The 19806-nt window shown below is 36.5% G+C and overlaps 1 protein-coding gene across 3 annotated transcripts in view; it reads left to right on the forward strand.

Moving 5' to 3' along the window:
• Positions 1-19806, forward strand: part of USH2A (usherin) — a 739062-nt gene that overhangs the window by 142612 nt on the left and 576644 nt on the right. For all 3 annotated transcript variants that reach the window (XM_019465619.2, XM_053908979.1, XM_053908980.1), the window contains exons 12-13: positions 12160-12355; positions 15792-16433. In XM_019465619.2, coding sequence (XP_019321164.2) covers positions 12160-12355; positions 15792-16433 — 838 coding nt within the window. The remainder of the gene's footprint in view (positions 1-12159; positions 12356-15791; positions 16434-19806) is intronic.

A 19806-nucleotide genomic window follows, 5' to 3' on the forward strand; every position in this document is an offset into this window, starting at 1 on the left:
TTTGACAAACCAGGAAAGAATATCCAATGGAAAAAAGACAGTCTCTTTAACAAATAGTTCTGGGAAAACTGGACAGCAACATGCAGAAGAATGAAACTAGACCACTTTCTTACACCATTCACAAAAATAAACTCAAAATGGATGAAGGACCTGAATGTGAGACAGGAAACCATCAAAATCCTAGAGGAGAAAGCAGGAAAGAACCTCTCTGACCTCAGCTGCAACAATTTCTTATTTGACACATCTCCAAAGGCAAGGGAGTTAAAAGCAAAAATGAACTATTGGGACCTCACGAAGATAAAAAGCTTCTGCACTGCAAAGGAAACAATCAACAAAACTAAAAGGCAACCGACAGAATGGGAAAAGATATTTGCAAATGACATATCAGACAAAGGGCTAGTATCCAAAATCTATAAAGAACTCACCAAACTCCACACCCGAAAAACAAATAATCCAGTGAAGAAATGGGCAGAAGACATGAATAGACACCTCTCTAAAGAAGACATCCAGATGGCCAACAGGCACATGAAAAGATGCTCAACGTCACTCCTCATCAGGAAAATCCAAATCAAAGCCACACTGAGATGTCACCTCATGCCTGTCAGAGTGGCTAAAATGAACAAATCAGGAGACTCTAGATGCTGGAGAGGTTGTGGAGAAATGGGAACCCTCTTGCACTGTTGGTGGGAATGTAAACTGGTGCAGCCACTCTGGAAAACAGTGTGGAGGTTCCTCAAAAAATTAAAAATAGGTCTACTCTATGACCCAGCAATAGCACTGCTAGGAATTTACCCAAGGGATAAAGGAGTGCTGATGCATTGGGGCACTTGTACCCCAATGTTTATAGCAGCACTTTCAACAATAGCCAAATTATGGAAAAAGTCTAAACGTCCAACTGATGAATGGATAAAGAAATTGTGGTTTATATACACACTGGAACACTACGTGGCAATGAGAAAGAATGAAATATGGCCTTTTGTAGCAACATGGATGGAACTGGAGAGTGTGATGCTAAGTGAAATAAGTCATACAGAGAAAGGCAGATACCATATGTTCTCACTCTTATGTGGATCCTGAGAAACTTAACAGAAGACCGTGGGAGAGGAAGGGGGGAAAAAGTTAGGGAGGGAGCCAAACCATAAGAGACTATTGAAAACTGAGAATAAACTGAGGGTTGATGGGGGTGGGAGGGAGGGGAGGGTGGGTGATGGGCATTGAGGAGGGCACCTGTTGGGATGAGCACCGGGTGTTGTATGGAAACCAATTTGGCAATAAATTTCATATTAAAAAATAAAAATAAGAAAATAATTTACCTAATCAACTAACATATATCTTAAGAATTCCTGCACTGTGCTTGTCGCAAGGTACATCATAGTGAATAAAAGAAACAGAAACCATTGAATTAAATTTATCCTTCCTGAAATGTTTATTACTTTTAAAAAAACTTGGTAAGGATTTTTTTTTCATTGCCAGTGACAAACCCATATTGACTTCAGAATTTCTGTCTTTAGGTATAGTATTGTTTTGACCCTCAGTTGTGCCCATCTACTTTCAAAAGTTTCTCCTAAGTGGGGAGCCTTGAAAATGTGCCCTGGCCTGTCTGTTTTGAGAGTTCATGGAAACTGGATTGCTCCAGTTTTCACTTCCCACTGCACATCTCTCACAAACACTTGCTGCTGGGTCAGCAAAACCTCAGATTCAGATTCAGATGCAGATGCAGTTACCCGTTCTCAAATGGGTACATTGCACCTTGGGCATCTAGTGTTCAGGACCTTCAAAAGGCAGATGCCCTGTGACTTCTGTCTGCTTTGTCCCCTACAGACAGGGATACCACACAGATCTTGTGACTATTGGTGGTTTGTTCCCATTTGCTGTTCTTTGGGGGTTTCTGGACGCCTAGATTTGTTATAAATATTATTCATGGTGTTTTTTTTTTTTATTTTTGGTTTTGCTATTTAGTTCTGTTAGTGTGTTAAAATTTGGAAAGACTCGGGGTGCCTGGGTAGCTCAGTCAGTTGGGTGTCGGACTTCAGCTCAGGTCATGATCTCACGGTTCATGAGTTCAAGCCCCGCGTCAGGCTCTGTGCTGACAGCTCAGAGCCTGGAGCCTGCTTCGGATTCTGTGTCTCCCTCTCTCTCTGCCCCTCCCCACTCGTGCTCTGTCTCTCTCCATCTCTCAAAAATGAATAAATGTTAACAAATTTTTAAAACATTTGGAAAGACTTACAGACTCTGTGGCCATAGAATCATTGTCCCTATTTTCTCTGAAGTCCCTTTCAACTTTTACTACCTAACTGAAAGTAAATATCTAGAATACATGAAAAAAACACAAGCCCAAGTTCTTGTTGTTTGCCTTCTTATGTGATGGTCCCTATTTCTCCTTCTTTTTCCACTTCTTTTACCAATCAAAGCTTATCCTTCACTCCACGTTTCACCTATTAGCACAATGCTCAACTGCACTACCTCAGCTTTTCCTATACTTACTCAAACTCGGTCCTTTTTGAGTAATTTTAGTCTCTTAAAAAAACTGGGAAAAGAGGCCCTAATGATAAGGAATGAATGACAAAGTGACTGCATCAGATAAGCAGCCAGGCATCAATGTGAAGCTATTTTCTGAGCCAGAAGACTGATGATGGGAAAGGAAAAATAAGCAAACTAAACACAAAGTGAGTAGAAGAAAGAGGGAAAGGAAGCCTGAAAATCAGCCACATAGAAATTGGGCAAACGGTAGTGAAAATGAACAAACTCAAAGTTAGTTCCTTGAAAAGATTAATAAATTTGATGAACTGATCAATAAGAAAGTGCAAATTGCCAACAACAGAAATTGTAAAAAAAAAAAAAAAAACAAAAGGATATCACAGAATATTCTACAAACACTTCATATTATGAATAACTCTCTCCTAATAACTTTGGCATCTTAAATGGACAAGTTAACATTAAACTAAAACAAGAAGAAATAGAACATTAATACAAACCTAATAGAAAATCTGAATACTTGGTACAAATTTAAGAGACTGAATTTGTAATCAAAATTCAAATTTCAAAACTCCCTTTCAAGAAGGAAAACTTGAGGTCCACATGACTTCACTGGTGAATTCATCAGTAACGTAAAGGAGTAAATCAAATCAGCCATACATAGACTTTCAGAAAACTAAGGAATAGTATATACTTCCCAACTTATTTTATGAGGGCAACCTAACCCTGATCTCATAACCTGATAAAACATTTAAAAATAAGTTCATTTGAGTATTCCACATGAACATAGATGTAAAATAATAATATATTGACCAATGGAATTCTGCAATATATAATACAGGTAATGTATCGTGATTGATTGGCATTTATTCCAAGAATGCAAGGTCGGTTTAATGTTTGAAAATCAGTTAATGCAGGGTGCCCGGGTGGCTCAGTCAGTTAAGCATCGGACTTTTGATTTCAGCTCAGATCATGATCTCACCATTAGTATGATTGAGCCCCATGTCAGACTGTGCTGACAGCACGGCGCCTGCTTGGGATTCTCATTCTCCCTCCCTCTCTCTGCTGTTTCCCCACTTATGCATGCTAGTGGGCACTCTCTCAGGATAAACATTTAAAAAAAGTAAATCAATAAATGCAATAGCCACATAAATCCCATATAATAATCTCAATAGGTGTTGAAAAACTTTTGAAAAATCAAAACACTTTCATGATAAATATACGCTATACACTAGAAATAGAAGAGAAAATCCTCAGTCTGAAAAGGACATCTGCAAAGAACTTCCAGCTAACAGCATACTTCACAATAAACATTAAACTTGCCTCCCCTAAGATCAGGAACAAAACATGGATGTTTTCTCTTACAGCTTCTATTCAAAATTGTATCAGAGGTCAGATGTAGTACAAAATGAAGAAAGAAAAAAAAGGTATGAAATGAAGCAAATGTAGTTACAAAGCAAATGCCTGTATGACATTTCCAGCCAGATTGCTGCCATCCAGCCCTTCCTGTAGAAACTCTGGGGCCATCACTGAGGTACAGTAGTAATGTTATGAGAGACCAGAGAGGCATGATGAGGCCACATTGTGGAATTTGGATTAAAGAATTTCTATAAAAGTCTATAGTCTCTGTAAAAGAAAAGACTATTCTGAAGAATGTACTACTGCTTAAAAGATGTATTTTTTTGCCCTCATTTGTATTTCTTTTCTGTTGTTTTCTGTTCAAACAATACTCTCCAAATCCAATTTAATTTCCAGGGCAGACTTCCTATTCTTAAACTTTTGAGTTTGCTTTTCAGGTTCTTACTTTGCATGGCAACATCAACATTATCTCATTGGCTTTTAGTGAGTTCAGTGACAAGATGTAATCTACAGAACATTAGATTTTCTCTACCACCAGCCAAATGAGTACATAGGAAGACATATATTTCTGCTGTTTTAGAAGAGTTGCTTTAACTTACTTAAAATATAGTGTCTATTGCATAGAGAACCTCTGATAAATATTGACTATGCGCACCTAATTTATTAATTTTGAAATCATACTTCATGTTTTCATTAAACACAAAGGAATTCATGTAAGGATTATCCAATGCCTTGAAATCAGCCTGACAGAATTTCATCTCTTGATGTAGAGGAGAGCTGAGAAAGCGAAGCTAATTATTGCAGAATCTTACTCTTTTCTACTGTCACTGGTATCTGTGCCAAATTCATTGTTTCCGTGGTCACACATTTGACTGCATGTGTGCGCCCTTGCTACATAGCCTGGTACAGAGGCTTTTGCAGTATGATCCAAAATGAAGAGGTCCTGAGTGTGGTCACCAGGGAGTGTTATGGCAGTCATTAACAAACATCAGTGCTATTCAGAGAAATTCACAAAATAATAACCGGAATGCTTGCCTGATTCTTCTCTGTGCGTCCATCTCCTCGCAGGCACAGACCATTGCGTCGACCTTCCTTGGGTCTAGGAATGGGTCTTCCTTGGGTCCAGGATAACAGCTCCTTGCTGTTGTTATCATTAGATTTGTAGCTTATCACAAGCAGAGTGAATTTAGCAAAATGGCCATGAGCATTGATTTGGCAGTGAGGCCACTGACTGTCTGTCTAAGGTTTGGTTTCATCTTCTATAAAATGAAGTGTCCTGCATTTCAAACATGGTAAAATGACTAATCTGCTGTTGTGAGGTTTCCATCATAATGTGGTTTGGGGAGTAGATGAGACAGACAAAAATCTGTCGATGTAAAAATAAGTAAGTTTATTTGCTAAGTGTTATGGAAGAAGTTGGACAATGTAGAACACCTGGAGTGCCATTTAAGGAAGGGGCTTGCGATTTTAGATATATAGTCAAGACATGTACCAACAAGAAGGTGACATTTGATTTAAAGACTGAAGGAGGTGAGGGAGTTAGTTGTGTGGAAATCTAAGTGAAGAATCATAGGCAGAGGGCACAGCCTGTACAAATATCCTAAAGTGAGAACATCCCTCATGTGTTCAAGGAACAGAAAAGAAGCTATGTACCTGGAGTAGAATGAGCAAAAGAGAGAAGAGAAGGAGCATCCAAAGCTTTCTGTGCCCTTCCACAGGATGCAAAGGCACAGGCCTTTTTACTTTGCAAGTGTTTGCCACACATCCCTCAAGTATTCTGGAAGGATGAAAAAAAAAGTTTGACTATCAGTTATTTGATGAATTTGTTCAATTACTACTATTTGTTCAACATCAGTGTGAAATCTGCATAGTAATCATCATAGCTAATCTTTAACAGGCACTTACTATGTTCCAGAGATGATACTAAATACTTTGAAATTAATAATCTCAGTTAATCCTGAGAACAGATGTAGGGATATTTATGCTCATTTTATAGATTACTAAGATTCAGGTAGATTTTGGGGACAGAGTATAGTTAATACTGTGACTAGTAGTTATGTCACATCTTGAAGTTAGATGTGGTATTTTCAGATAGGCATATAATAATCCTAAGTTAGACACTGGGGAATTGCAGGATGGAGTAATCTAACAATAAAATGCTGTAGGATAGCAGAAGAGGGAAAATGCTTTAACTTGGGAGGGACTCAGTATTGTAAAAGGATAGAAATGGGTAGATATCAACTTCCCAAAGGAGAGGCCATGATAGTGGGCAAGTCAGGGACTGCACTTGACTTTTCCCTTCCTTGCATTATCAATGTGTACACCTGTGTTTTGTTTTCCCTTTAAGCAAATAAACATACTATTAGTTCAAATCCTTTGATCCCCATTCCTCTCCAGAACCCTCTTTATGGATCTTTCCTCTATCTACCTCTGTTCCCTTGCTGATACTTAACTTCAAATATTGTGAATATGCAGGCAATGCTCAAGGGCATTCCACATTCATATTTTAAATTAAATACTCAATATCTAGCAGATATCTCAAAGTTAATGTGTCCCAAACCTATCTCCTGATTTCCCCCTAGATCTGCTTCACCCATAGCCTTTCCCATCTTAGCTAACAGCAACTCTGTCTTTCGAATTGTTCATGGTAAGACCCATGGTTATCATTTTTGAATTCTCTTTCTCTTAGCAGTTATATATAATTTGTCAGCAAATCATGTTGACTCTGTCTTCAGAAATGTTCATAATCTTTTATCCTGACTATATTTAATACCTTAGTAAAGATTTAATAATTTAATAATTTAAAGATTGAATAACTCCTTTCCTTATATACGTTTAGCTTTCTATGTAGTCTGTCCCTAATTTCTCCCCCAAATGCTGACATCTTTGCGACATGCATATCTATAAGTCTTTTATTTTTTAATATGTCCAAGTATAATGAGTACATCTGTATGGCCCCACCTTCTCAGAGGGTTCCATCCTTTGGATATAGTCTGGACCAATGGCCCTCTCTGTCTCCTGCCCAGCCATTAGCCTGACACTTTCCACATACTTCTGAATCTTCATCCCCTTTATCCCATGCTTGAATTGTTGTTGCTATGGTTTGTTTACTTTTAAAAAAATTCTAGTGTTTATTTTTGAAAGAGAGAGAGCGTGAGTGGGGGAGAGGGAGAGAGAGAGGAAGACTCAGAATCTGAAGCAGGCTCCAAGTCTGAGCTATCAGCACAGGGTCCTACATGGGGCTTGAACTCACGAACTGTGAGATCCTGACCTGAGCTGAATTGGATGTTCAACCTACTAAGCCACGTGGCCCTGTTTGTTTAATTTTTGTTTTTAATCTGCTGGTGTCATGTCCTCCGTGAACTTCCCGAGAGAGGAAGTTATATTTTTTAAATCCTTCCATATCTGAAAAGTATTGTGATTCTTTCTTCACTGATAACTGATAGTTTGACCTGGTAGTGAATTATAGACTGGAAAATAATTTCACTCATAATTTGGAAGTTAAGATTTAGTGTTCTGGATTACTATAACACTGTAGAACACTTCATTGATATTCTATATTTCTTTCATGTTGGATTTATTGTTCTCTAGATATTTTTGTGCCTTTTGTTTGAATGCTTTGTGGGATTTTACCAAATGTTGCCCTTCCCTCCCCCTACCATTAATTTTGCCAGCACATTCTGAGCCCTGTTTTTTTTTTTTTTTTAGTTTATTTATTTTGAGACAGAGAGAGTGGAGGAAGGACAGTGAGAGGAGGAATGAAAGAGAATCCCAAGCAGGCTGTATCCTGTCAGCATGAAGCCTGATGAGGGGCTCAAACTCTGGAACCGTGAGGTCATAAATTGAGCCTAAATCAGGAGTCCAAAGGGGTACATCTGTGTGACTTAGTTGGTTGAGCGCTAGACTCTTAATTTCAGTTCAGGTCATGATTTCATGGTTCGTGAGATCAAGGGTTCTGAGATCAAGCCCTGTGTTGGGTTCTGTGCTGACAATGTGGAGCCTGCTTTAGATTCTCTCTCTGCCCCTCCCCTGTTTGCACACTCTGTTTCTCTTTCAAAATAAATAAAATAAACTTAAAAAAAGAAGAGTTGGATGTTTATCTCACCAAGCCACCCAGGCGTCCCCCTGGTTGAGTCCTTTTAAACTGTCATTTCATGTCTGCAAAAATGTTTACTTTGTATTCTTTGGTAATTTTCTCCCTTATTTTTTTTCTATTTTTTTGTCTTTCTGGAAATGTTCCATTTTTATTTTGTTTTTCGTCTCTATTGTTATTATTCTTTCTGAATAATTTTCTCCACTTTCTCTTCCAATCTTATTGAGATTTTTATTTTGCCTGTTGTATTTTTAATATTCAAAAGCTCTTTCCTTAACAGATTGCTTCTTTCTTAAGGCTTTTTGTTTTCTATATTTTTAAGTGAATATAAATTTTACCTATCTTTCTGGAGATAACAATTACAGGAGTGTATTTTCCTTACTTTCTTATTGATTTTTACTAACGTATAGTTGACATACAATGTTAAATTAGTTTAAGGTGTACAGCATAGTGATTTGACAACTCTCTACGTAGCACTGCGCTCCCCACAAATGTAGTTACCATCTGTCAACACACAACACTATTTCAATACCATGACTCTATTCCCTACACTGTACCTTTCATCCCCACGACTTTTCCGGGTTGTAATATTTAACTGGGTTAGTGTAGAAGTATTCAACCAAAGAGAATGGAAACATAAAAGTGTTGAATTTGACTTTTTGGAAGTGTATTTTTATTTTTTATTTTATTTTTTAATATGAAATTTATTGTCAAATTGGTTTGTATACAACACCCAGTGCTCATCCCAACAGGTGCCCTCCTCAGTGCCCATCACCCACCCTCCCCTCCCTCCCACCCCCATCAACCCTCAGTTTATTCTCAGTTTTTAAGTCTCTTATGGTTTGGCTCCCTCCCTCTCTAACTTTTTCCCCCCTTCCCCTCCCCCATGGTCTTCTGTTAAGTTTCTCAGGATCCACATAAGAGTGAGAACATATGATATCTGTCTTTCTCTGTATGACTTATTTCACTTAGCATCACACTCTCCAGTTCCATCCATGTTGCTACAAAAGGCCATATTTCATTTTTTCTCATTGCCACGTAGTATTCCATTGTGTATATAAACCACAATTTCTTTTTTTTTAAATTTTTTTTAACGTTTTTATTTATTTTTGAGACAGAGAGAGACAGAGCATGAATGGGGGAGGGGCAGAGAGAGAGGGAGACACAGAATCAGAAGCAGGCTCCAGGCTCTGAGCCATCAGCCCAGAGCCCGACGCGGGGCTTGAACTTACAGACTGTGAGATCGTGACCTGAGCCGAAGTCGGACGCTCAACCGACTGAGCCACCCAGGCGCCCCAAAACCACAATTTCTTTATTCATTCATCAGTTGATTGACATTTCCATAATTTGGAAATGTCTTTCCATAATTTGGCTCTTTCCATAATTTGGCTATTGTTGAAAGTGCTGCTATAAACATTGGGGTACAAGTGTCCCAATGCATCAGCACTCCTTTATCCCTTGGGTAAATTCCTAGCAGTGCTATTGCTGGGTCATAGAGTAGACCTATTTTTAATTTTTTGAGGAACCTCCACACTGTTTTCCAGAGTGGCTGCACCAGTTTACATTCCCACCAACAGTGCAAGAGGGTTCCCATTTCTCCACAACCTCCCCAGCATCTAGAGTCTCCTGATTTGTTCATTTTAGCCACTCTGACTGGCATGAGGTGACATCTTAGTGTGGCTTTGATTTGGATTTTCCTGATGAGGAGTGACGTTGAGCATCTTTTCATGTGCCTGTTGGCCATCTGGATGTCTTCTTTAGAGAGGTGTCTATTCATGTCTTCTGCCCATTTCTTCACTGGATTATTTGTTTTTCGGGTGTGGAGTTTGGTGAGTTCTTTATAGATTTTGGATACTAGCCCTTTGTCTGATATGTCATTTGCAAATATCTTTTCCCATTCTGTCGGTTGCCTTTTAGTTTTGTTGATTGTTTCCTTTGCAGTGCAGAAGCGAAGTGTATTTATAAAGAGAAGCACGCCCTTCTGTCTTTCTACTTCTTGGTGGACAGGAATTGGTCTTGAAGGATGAGTAGATTTATGTGCCAACATATAAATGAAACTGAGTTGTACAGAAGTATATTTGTATTTTCAGATGAATTTTGAGAAACTGATTAAGATGAAAACTTTTCATAAAGCCTTTATCACTTACTTTGAAACCACATTTTCACCACCTAGCAGACTTAAAGAAGATATAATTTATATGTATCATACAAACTTTTAAGGAAATGGGAGTAAAATTGTATTATCTTATTTGCAGGAAAGTGTGTAATCAAAGGACTGTTAGATTTTCATGGTTCTATATAACACATATTCACCATTAAAGGCCACTTACTTTGCAGGCCACATAAAATCTCTGTCTTGAGTAACTGTCTGGATTCCATGGGGCTGGGTGAGAGTGGGGTGGGGAACATGGGTACAAAGTAATACTTCATGGTTTTGCATATCTTTCTGGATCTATATGCATCTTTGCTATTGAAGTTCATCATTATCTACAACTACACCTGGTACATGTATCAACCTCTGTTTTTCAGAGTATTAAACATTCATCTATCAATTCTTTTATCTTTACAGAATGAGTCCAGTCAGTCCCTGTATCTCACATGAGGAAGAATGGAGCAGGGATAGATTTCTTTAAATTCTTTAATTTAAAAACGCTTCTCTACATTTTTACATGTGAATCCCAACCTGATATCTTTTTTTAAATGTGTATTTATTTATTTTGAGAGACAGAGAGGGCATGCATGCACATGCAGGGGAGGGGCAGAGAGAGAGAGAGAGAGAGAGAGAGAATCCCAAGCAGGCTCTGCAGTTGTCAGTGCAGAGCCAGATGTGGGGCTCGATCCCACAAACCATGAGATCATGACCTAAACTAAAATCAAGAGTTAGATGCTTACCCCACTGACACATCCAGGTGGCCCCCAACCTGATCGTTTTTAGTGTACTTGAGATTAAAGGTAAATGAAATCATGCTTGTCTACACGTTGGTTACTTCCCTATGTAATAACCCAGTCTCCAAATGTGGAAAGCTAGATTCAGTTCATTTGAAAGAAAACCAGGGAGAAAATGCCAGTGACTTTATAAGAGATTTGATTTGATGTCTACACTGGCATCTCTTTTTCAAGTCTTTAAGTTATTTTTAAATTTCTCATATTAATTTCACATTTTATATGGATATGTTCTCTCAGGGAAAGTTTAGGCTCTATTTATCTTTCTTTAAATTTTTTTTTAACGTTTATTTATTTTTGAGACAGAGTGAGACAGAGCATGAACGGGGGAGGGTCAGAGAGAGAGGGAGACACAGAATCCGAAACAGGCTCCGGGCTCTGAGCTGTCAGCACAGAGCCCAACGCGGGGCTCAAACTCACGGACCGTGAGATCATGACCCGAGCCGAAGTCGGACGCTTAACCGACCAAGCCACCCAGGCGCCCCTCTATTTATCTTTCTTTAAACAACATGCTATTATTTATGTATACAGTAGATAAGCATTCTACCTTTTGTGCATTTCATTCTCAAACAGCAGCTTGAGGAAGAAAAATACTTTTTTTTCAGTTGTTATTTACTTGATATTACTCTGAAACAAATAACTATTGTTGCATTTTTTATAACAATATAAATCAGCTAAATATACTTAATGTAACTAAGTCGTGTTACAAACGAGCCATAAATATGCTGAAATGTTCCTAAAAACAGAATTGTATTTTTAAAAAAAAGTTATCAGGGTCAATATCAGTAGGTACAAATGCTTATATTAACAAAGAACTTTATTTTAAACACTGTTGAACCCGTGATGGGATGATAAATTATAGAAAGATCTGCTCTTAGTTTAAGCACCCGGCATGTATCAAGCAAGTTTGGGTCAACGAGACAGTAGATGAGGGGAAACTAGTAGATGAGAGGTAAAATTGTGAGACTAAATTAACTGCTGGCTCTTTTCTATTTTCAATCTCCCCATGACTATATTTTGATTTCTTTATGTGGTACTTAGTGCTTAATTCCACATTTCCCTTTTAGTCACATACTACTGACTTTCTTGGGGGTTATTTTCATTCAGTTCTATATATTCACCCTGCTGAAGCTTCCCATGTTTTGTGTCAGGAGGAAACATACCTTATTACCTTCTTGTCTGTTTAAAGTTTTTTTTTTTCCTTCCTCCCTCCCTGTCTTGTACCTAATGAGCAAATTATCTAAAAATAGATACGTTCATCATTCTACAAAATGTTGTATCTTCTCTAGATGGGAGGCCAGTGTAATTGTAAGAGACGTGTGTCTGGCAGACAGTGCAATCAGTGCCAGAACGGATTCTACAACCTACAAGAGTTGGATCCTGATGGCTGCAGCCCCTGTAACTGTAATACCTCTGGGACAGTGGATGGAGATATTACCTGTCACCAAAATTCAGGCCAGTGCAAGTGCAAAGCAAATGTTATTGGTATGTGTAATGCAAAAGTTTACAGTCACATCTCTATTACCATCTGGGATAAAATTCTCTATTTGATTTCTTAACTGAAGAGTAAAGCAAGTTTCCTTGCTCAAGGCAGGCTGGGAAAAAAAAAAAAACAATTTGGATGAAATTAACTGTCTAAAAATGATTAAATTAATAATTCTATCAAACTACAGCTTGAAGCTTAGTTTAATCAACCTTTTAGAAGTTTCTTTATTCTGTAGATGCATTAGTTCACATGGTCCCATACTAATAAGTCATAGAAAAATATAATTTGCTTACTGCATAGATGTTTCTTTTAGAAAATTAGCACTTTTTCAAAATGTTTTACACTTACTGAGTTCTAAGCAAATCATTTCCATGCTAGTTTTCTTAATAGACCAAAATAAATGGATTTTTTCAAAATATTCTGTGCTACAGGGTCCTTTGTGATAAATCTTTCCATTTTTTTCTATTATATTTCTTTGAACTGTTCCTATGAAATGCAAAATAAGTCAACATAATTCCACAGATCATGTATATTGGTAGGGTTAGTTATAAAGGGCCACATAATTTTAATTTTGTAATTCAGTGCCAAGCTGATTATAATAAACAGCTACCTTCGGTGTTATTTATCATTTTTTTTATACAAGACGTGCTTTTTTGTTTGTTACTCCCACAGGTATTTTTCAGAAATTAGATTTGATTATAGCAATTTATTACATCCAGCATTTTTGAGGGGAACCATAGCCACATAAGGACAAAATTTATCAAGTGCCCAAAATGCACTATGTACATAATGCACTTTGAAATGTTGATATATGAGAATATTATGAGAGGAAAGTTTCCTGATGAAGTGAGTCTTGTATTTTAACTGAATATGTGTTGGTTCATATAGGAAGTTTAAAAAAGACCTTTACCTTTCTATTGTCACTCAAGACACCAAGTCTTTCGTGGTTTTCCTAACACTAACCTGAGCCTTATAATAATAAAAACATGCCTGGCAGACACACACACACACACACACACACACGCACACACGCAATGCATACATACATATACACATACAGATGAACATATTCTGGATAACATTTTCCTTTCTGTGCTGTAACTCAAAAGCTAATCCTTTATCTTTTAGATAGGTAGTGATACATACCTCATTTTACACAATTCAGCCAGACAATCATTTCATTTTAATTTAATTAAAAAATATAGACATGGTTAATGATAAGACACAAAATTTCTGTTTTAAAGAAAGATTACATCAAAATCATTGACATAACTTGCCCTTCTGCATTTCAGCCATACAAAAACTAACTTTTTGGAAAGAAAAGAATAGGTAACTTCTAAAGAAAAGCCTATCATTTTATAAGTGCTATCTGTGACGCCAAGTGAATTCCAGTACCTTTGAATTCAATCTATGTGTCATCCTTTGTTCTTTAATATGATATAATATGTATTTTAAATTCATGATCTGAAAACAAAATTTAAGGAAAGACCTTTAAAGACAATGAAACTTTTATTTTTTTTATAACAGTGGAATCTTTCCTGTGATGGTTAGATTCCAGAGCTGAATGAAGGAAGGAAAAAATCAAAATTTTCTATTTACTTGGAATGTGTTATGACCTCCCTGCCACGTCTTATTTTATTGATCCAGATAGTTTTCCGTAGGAAGGTGTATGTATTTTTGAAGATTAAATCATGATCTTGATATTATTATTTCTGGAGTTATTTCTACACATGCAGAATTTTTGATAAAAACATGAACTCGATATGTGTTTATATGTGTGTATATGTATGTATGTTTCTTTTTTTAATGGGATTAGCAAATGTCCTTATTCAATTTTACCTTGTTAATATGAAGAAAAGCAGAAAATACCGGTGTATGTTGTATATGCTTTGGAAAGCAAACTGTTAGAGTTAACAAAACTGTTAAATCTTACTAATGATTCTATCACCAGTAAAATACATTAGCACCAATAATTTTATTAAAGTAGGTCATTCATCTAGAATAAAAAGGGAGAAGAATGTGAATTAAATGCCAAGTGGGCTAACTTGCCTGTACTTGTTAACAGCGAATGTGATGCCCTGTAGGCCTTCCTGAGTATCGTTAGGAATAGATTGCCTGTCAGGAATATGTATGGCATATTCAAATAAGCACTGCGCATATTTTTAAAACTGATATGATATGAATCCATGTAGACCAATTTTAATAGTTCAAAATGAGTCATAATTCTTGTTAACAATACAGTTATTTTTAAAATTTGCAGCAATAGTGGTCCTTTTTTATTTTCCTTATTGAAATTAAATGATATGCCTTAGGTGAGTCATTCATCACTGTTAAAGAACTTGCCTTCCATTGGAGTTCTTGAATTTTTATCCATATATATACATATCTATTATGCATTTCCTTCCAGTTTAAGAAATGCTTTTCTAAATATGAGTTCCTGAGTGTGTTTTTGACTGCTGTTTTAGGACTAATTTTTTTTTATTGCGATCGTAGCTTGAAATAAATGTTTCAATTGATTCAACCCCACGTAGTCAGTTATTTAAACTCACGGGGATGTGAAAACTATCTAAAGGAAGTATTTTGCATCTCAACCTTTGCTATTCAAACATTTTTGTTTTATTCTTTTTCCTTCTAATGTTCTTCCTGAAACTAACCTAAATTGTCAAAGATTTAGATTTAGATGATAAAACATTCTTCTCTGTTTGTGAAATGTATATATGTAATACTCCTTTAAATAGAAGTAATATAACAGCAAAATTTACTTAGTGTTTAAAGAGGAATGTTCTGAATCACACAATATGACAAGCGATGTGATTGCTTTATGAGCCAAGGAGAGCATAATTTATATTAATTGAAAATAATAAAATATAGGGGCATATAAAAGCATTGAAATAAAAATTGCTCTGGATAAGTTTTATTTATATTAATTATTTAAAGGTGTGATGTCCAAAGTATATATACTATTACACAAAATAGCTATCAGCTTAACATTTTATTAAATATTGTAGGAGCATCTGATTTTTAGGGAAGTCACTAATGTAATAAGTAATTATTCTGAGTAGCTTTGAAATTTTATTTTAGTCTACCATACTTTTACGTGAGCATTTTGTTAAAATAATTAAAAATAAAAATTTTAATATTTGTTAAAGAGAAAAGGAGCTCCAGTATGTGTAAGAGAAGCAACATTTGCAGGAAGCATTTCTCTTTGTGTTAAGTCATAAAATTTCATAAATCACGTTACAGAAATAAAGTTGTATATTACTGCCAAAGTAAGTATTGTTATTGTATTTCGAATGTACGACTGGGCCTCTATGGCATTACCTGTGAGGCAACACTCAACATTTTGTATCTGCATTAAATGTTGGCAGCAGCATTGTTTGCCTTGAAAGCTCAAATAGCATCATTTTCACTCTTTTAAACAAATTCTCTCCTCAGGGCTTAGATGTGATCATTGCAATTTTGGATTTAAATTTCTCCGAAATTACAACGATGATGGATGTGAGCCCTGCCAGTGTAACCTCCACGGCTCAGTGCACAAGCTCTGTGATCCTCTTTCTGGGCAGTGTGAGTGCAAGAAAGAAGCCAGAGGACTTCAGTGTGACACCTGCAGAGAACACTTTTACGGGTTGGACATCCCCAGTTGTAAGGCCTGTGACTGTGACCTGGCTGGATCCCTCCCTGGAACTGTGTGTGATGCTAAGACAGGGCAGTGCCTGTGTAAGCCCAGGGTTGGAGGGAGGCAGTGCAATGAATGTTTGGAAGGATACTTCTTCCTCCAGCAAAATAATTCTTTCCTCTGTCTGCCTTGTAACTGTGATAAGGCTGGGACAGTAAATGGCTCTCTGCTGTGTGACAAATCAACAGGACAATGTCCTTGCAAATTAGGAGTAACAGGTCTTCACTGTAATCAGTGTGAGCCTCACAGGTACAATTTGACCAGTGGCAATTTTCAAGGCTGCCAGATGTGTGAGTGTGACTCCTTGGGGACATTACCTGGGACCACTTGCGACCCAATCAGTGGCCAGTGCCTGTGTTTGCCTAATCGTCAAGGAAGAAGGTGTAATCAGTGTCGACCAGGTAAGAGAAATGTGTTGCCTTTTCAGTGCACAATGACTCTCCTTTCATTATCCCATATTAGATGATTCTTCTTTATTTTGGGGTTGGAACATCTAAAAAATTTACTTGCAACAACACTGATGTGTTTATATTATCATCAAACACAGATGTAACTATTTAATGTGTTCAAGATTATTCAGTGTATCTGTGTTGCTATCTATATTTGGGATGACCCTTTAGAAGAATCCCAGCCAATCGGACATTTTATAATTGAGAGTTACTTATATTTAATTTCTCAACTAGAAGTAAATCCCCTTCTAATAACTGAAAAAAATCTAAACTAATAAAAGCAAGAATAAATTTTGCTTCCCAGAGAAAGGAAAACTTGACTTAATTATCCATACCATGCCAAATATTCAGACGATGAACTGATTTTCTGAATAAAGCTGACCAAATATTTTTACTAAATGAGCTACATGTTCTGGCATCATGAAGGAGCATCTAGAATTATTTTTTAATGACATCACATTAATAAAATAGGCTACTGTTTAGTCCCACTGTACCTTTCTTTTTACGTGTTTGCCAACTGGGAGAAAGATGGACCCTATCCATGGCTTTCTCCTTGCCTCTACATGATCTAACCAAAACAATATACTTGCTTCATAATAAAGCCAGTATAATGTCATGATAAATTACATGTTTTAGTCATTTAACAGCTGTGCTAAGGTTCTGTCTACCCAATCAGTTCTGAGTTTTCTGAGCCTGTGAAAAAGAACATGGTGCCAAAAGGGAGATTTGTCTGCCAGAAATAGGTAGGATGGAAACCCTGTGTTACAGGACAAGGAGTCCAGATTAGGGGAATGGAACCAAACCTTTCCTTTCACACTGGCCAGTGAGACAAGTAAATCCAAAGGGACAGGATGGAATTGATGAACAGTTCATTCTTTGTGAGATGTAAGTATCAGAAAATAATTTGAACCAGCTTCAACATAATTGGGGGCTATATTATCACTGGCTGTCCCATAAAACCTGATATGAAACAATGCAGTCAGGACTCAGGAACTAGAAATCTCACACTGATATATATCCATTAATTCAATCATTCATTCCCATATTGATTCTCTCTCTCTCTCTCTCTCTCTCTCTCTCTCTCTGTTTCTCTCTCTGTTTCTCTCTCTCTCTTTCTCTCTCTCTCTCTCTCTGTAGAAGGACACACTCTGCTGGTCTCTCCCTCTCTGCATGGTTAAGTGTCTACCTCATTACCATTCTAGCAATACAGAGAGACTTATTAGCTACTTTGTGGTTACAATTTCAAGAAGAATATTCTAATTGACTCAGTTTTGTTAGGGTGGCTATGTCTGAGCCAATACATTAAGGCCAGGAGTGTCAGGATCACATAAAAGAAGCATGGCTTCTAGGGGGCACTATTTCAGGTAGGAGCGATGTGGTATCTCAGAAAACAGGAATATTACTGAGAGCTGTGTGGATGGCCCGTGTGAAAGGTATAATACCTTGCAGTCTTTCGGCTTCCGAATCATCTTTCCAAATTTGCAATCACTTTTTTTTATATATGCTAAGATGAAACTTTTCTTTTACTATTTATTAATATCTCTAATTTTGGAAATATGGTACTCAGTCTCCTACACAAACAACCATAATTTATTTTTAAAAAAAAGCCAAAGCTAATAGATCAAATGTTATATCCTGTTGAGTGATTAGCTGTTGTAAAGCTTATTGAGTGTTTTGCTCTTAGGATATAGCTGTGCAACAGAACTAGACATCAGCTGGCTTAAATCAGAATGGGAGGATCAGGGGTTCAGATCCTCCTGAAGTCCATATATTCAGTAGCAAAACAAAAACAAAACACCCCCCCAAACAAAAACAAAACAAAACAACAACAAAAATGATTTCTTGAGTATGGTTCTATTGGAGGGTTTTGATGCCTAGAAATTCCTAAGAGATTCCTATGAAACTAATGAAAGGCAAATTTTTCAAGAAAGGAAATACAATCAAAGCATATTATATAGCATAACTGTGAAGTAGATTTCTGTACTCATATAGTCAATCTCTGAATATTGATTTAACCAAATAGAGGGATTATTGAGGAAGGATATAAGAAGTTGAATACTTATCCTCTAATGTAGAAAGACAATAATCTAAAATTTCAAAATTGAGATGGAACAACATATATATGTTGTTGAGAACATATATATGTGTGTATATATATATGTTATTGAGAAATATTGTTATGCATACATATATATGTTATTGAGAAATACAGAAATAAAAGCCAGAAGAAACATCTAAGAGTGTTGAAGGTGATTGCTCTGGGCAGGGAGATTCCTGGGAGAAGGATGGAGCAGTGGACTGATAAGCTGTGAGCCTTTAAATTCTATTTGAGTTTTAAAATGATCTGCATATAAATTTTGATAAGAATACAAATCAAATTTAAACATGAAAATATTAGAAACTCATACGTAATATTTTCTTTCCCCTGATGGTCTCGTCTGTCTCCCTCTGGCCCCTTTCTTTTATGCAATTTATTTATAGTGTTGGTTTTCTAGGAGAATAATACCTTACTGGCTACTTCCCTAAGCACAGTTGTCACAAAACTTCTCTCCAAAGGTTCATGGAAAATTGTCTTCTCTCTTAAGGAAAATGTAGAATGGAGATCATCATCATTAATGAAAATAATTATCATATTTAAACATTCTTGTATTTTATGTATTTGTGCAGTTGATTATTTCCCTTGTTAGAGTTTCAATATCTTGAGAGCAAGGATTATCTTATGCAACTCGCGTAGCCACGGTACTAGTGTAGTTTCTTGTACATTGCATGCATTCAGTAAATGGTTTGTTTAATTGAAGACACAGAAATAATCAGGAGTTTTAACAAGGGTATTTGTGTTAGGGTTCTCCAGAGAAACAGAACCAATAGGAGATGTGTATATATATATCAGCTGTACTGAGAATTTCCTTTACACATCTCCTTTGCTGGATGCGATTTCCTGAATCCGATGTGTTCTTTTTTCTTATATTATATGTGTATTTGGTAGAGAACACACTTCAGTAGCTTGTGAGGAAGGGTATAGGGAAGAAGTAGTTTGTTTGTGTTTTTAGAATTTTGAATGTCTGAAATTAACTTTATTCCACACTCATAACTATCTGAAATTCTACCACTGTATAGAATCATTTTCACTCAACAAATTTATTTCAACATTATACTCTTGCAATGTCAATTAGGTTACTCTTTTCTTTTTTTCTTTTCTTTTCTTTTTTTCTTTCCTTTCCTTTCCTTTCCTTTTCTTTCTTATATTCTAGAAGCATCTACCCTTTCTACATCCCTTATTTCTGAAAATTTCATGGTGACATGCTTTTGTTAAATAATTTTTCTG

This window comes from Panthera pardus, unplaced genomic scaffold (assembly GCF_024362965.1).
Source record: "Panthera pardus isolate Hobbes unplaced genomic scaffold, ASM2436296v1 HiC_scaffold_21, whole genome shotgun sequence".
Lineage (NCBI taxonomy): Eukaryota > Metazoa > Chordata > Mammalia > Carnivora > Felidae > Panthera > Panthera pardus.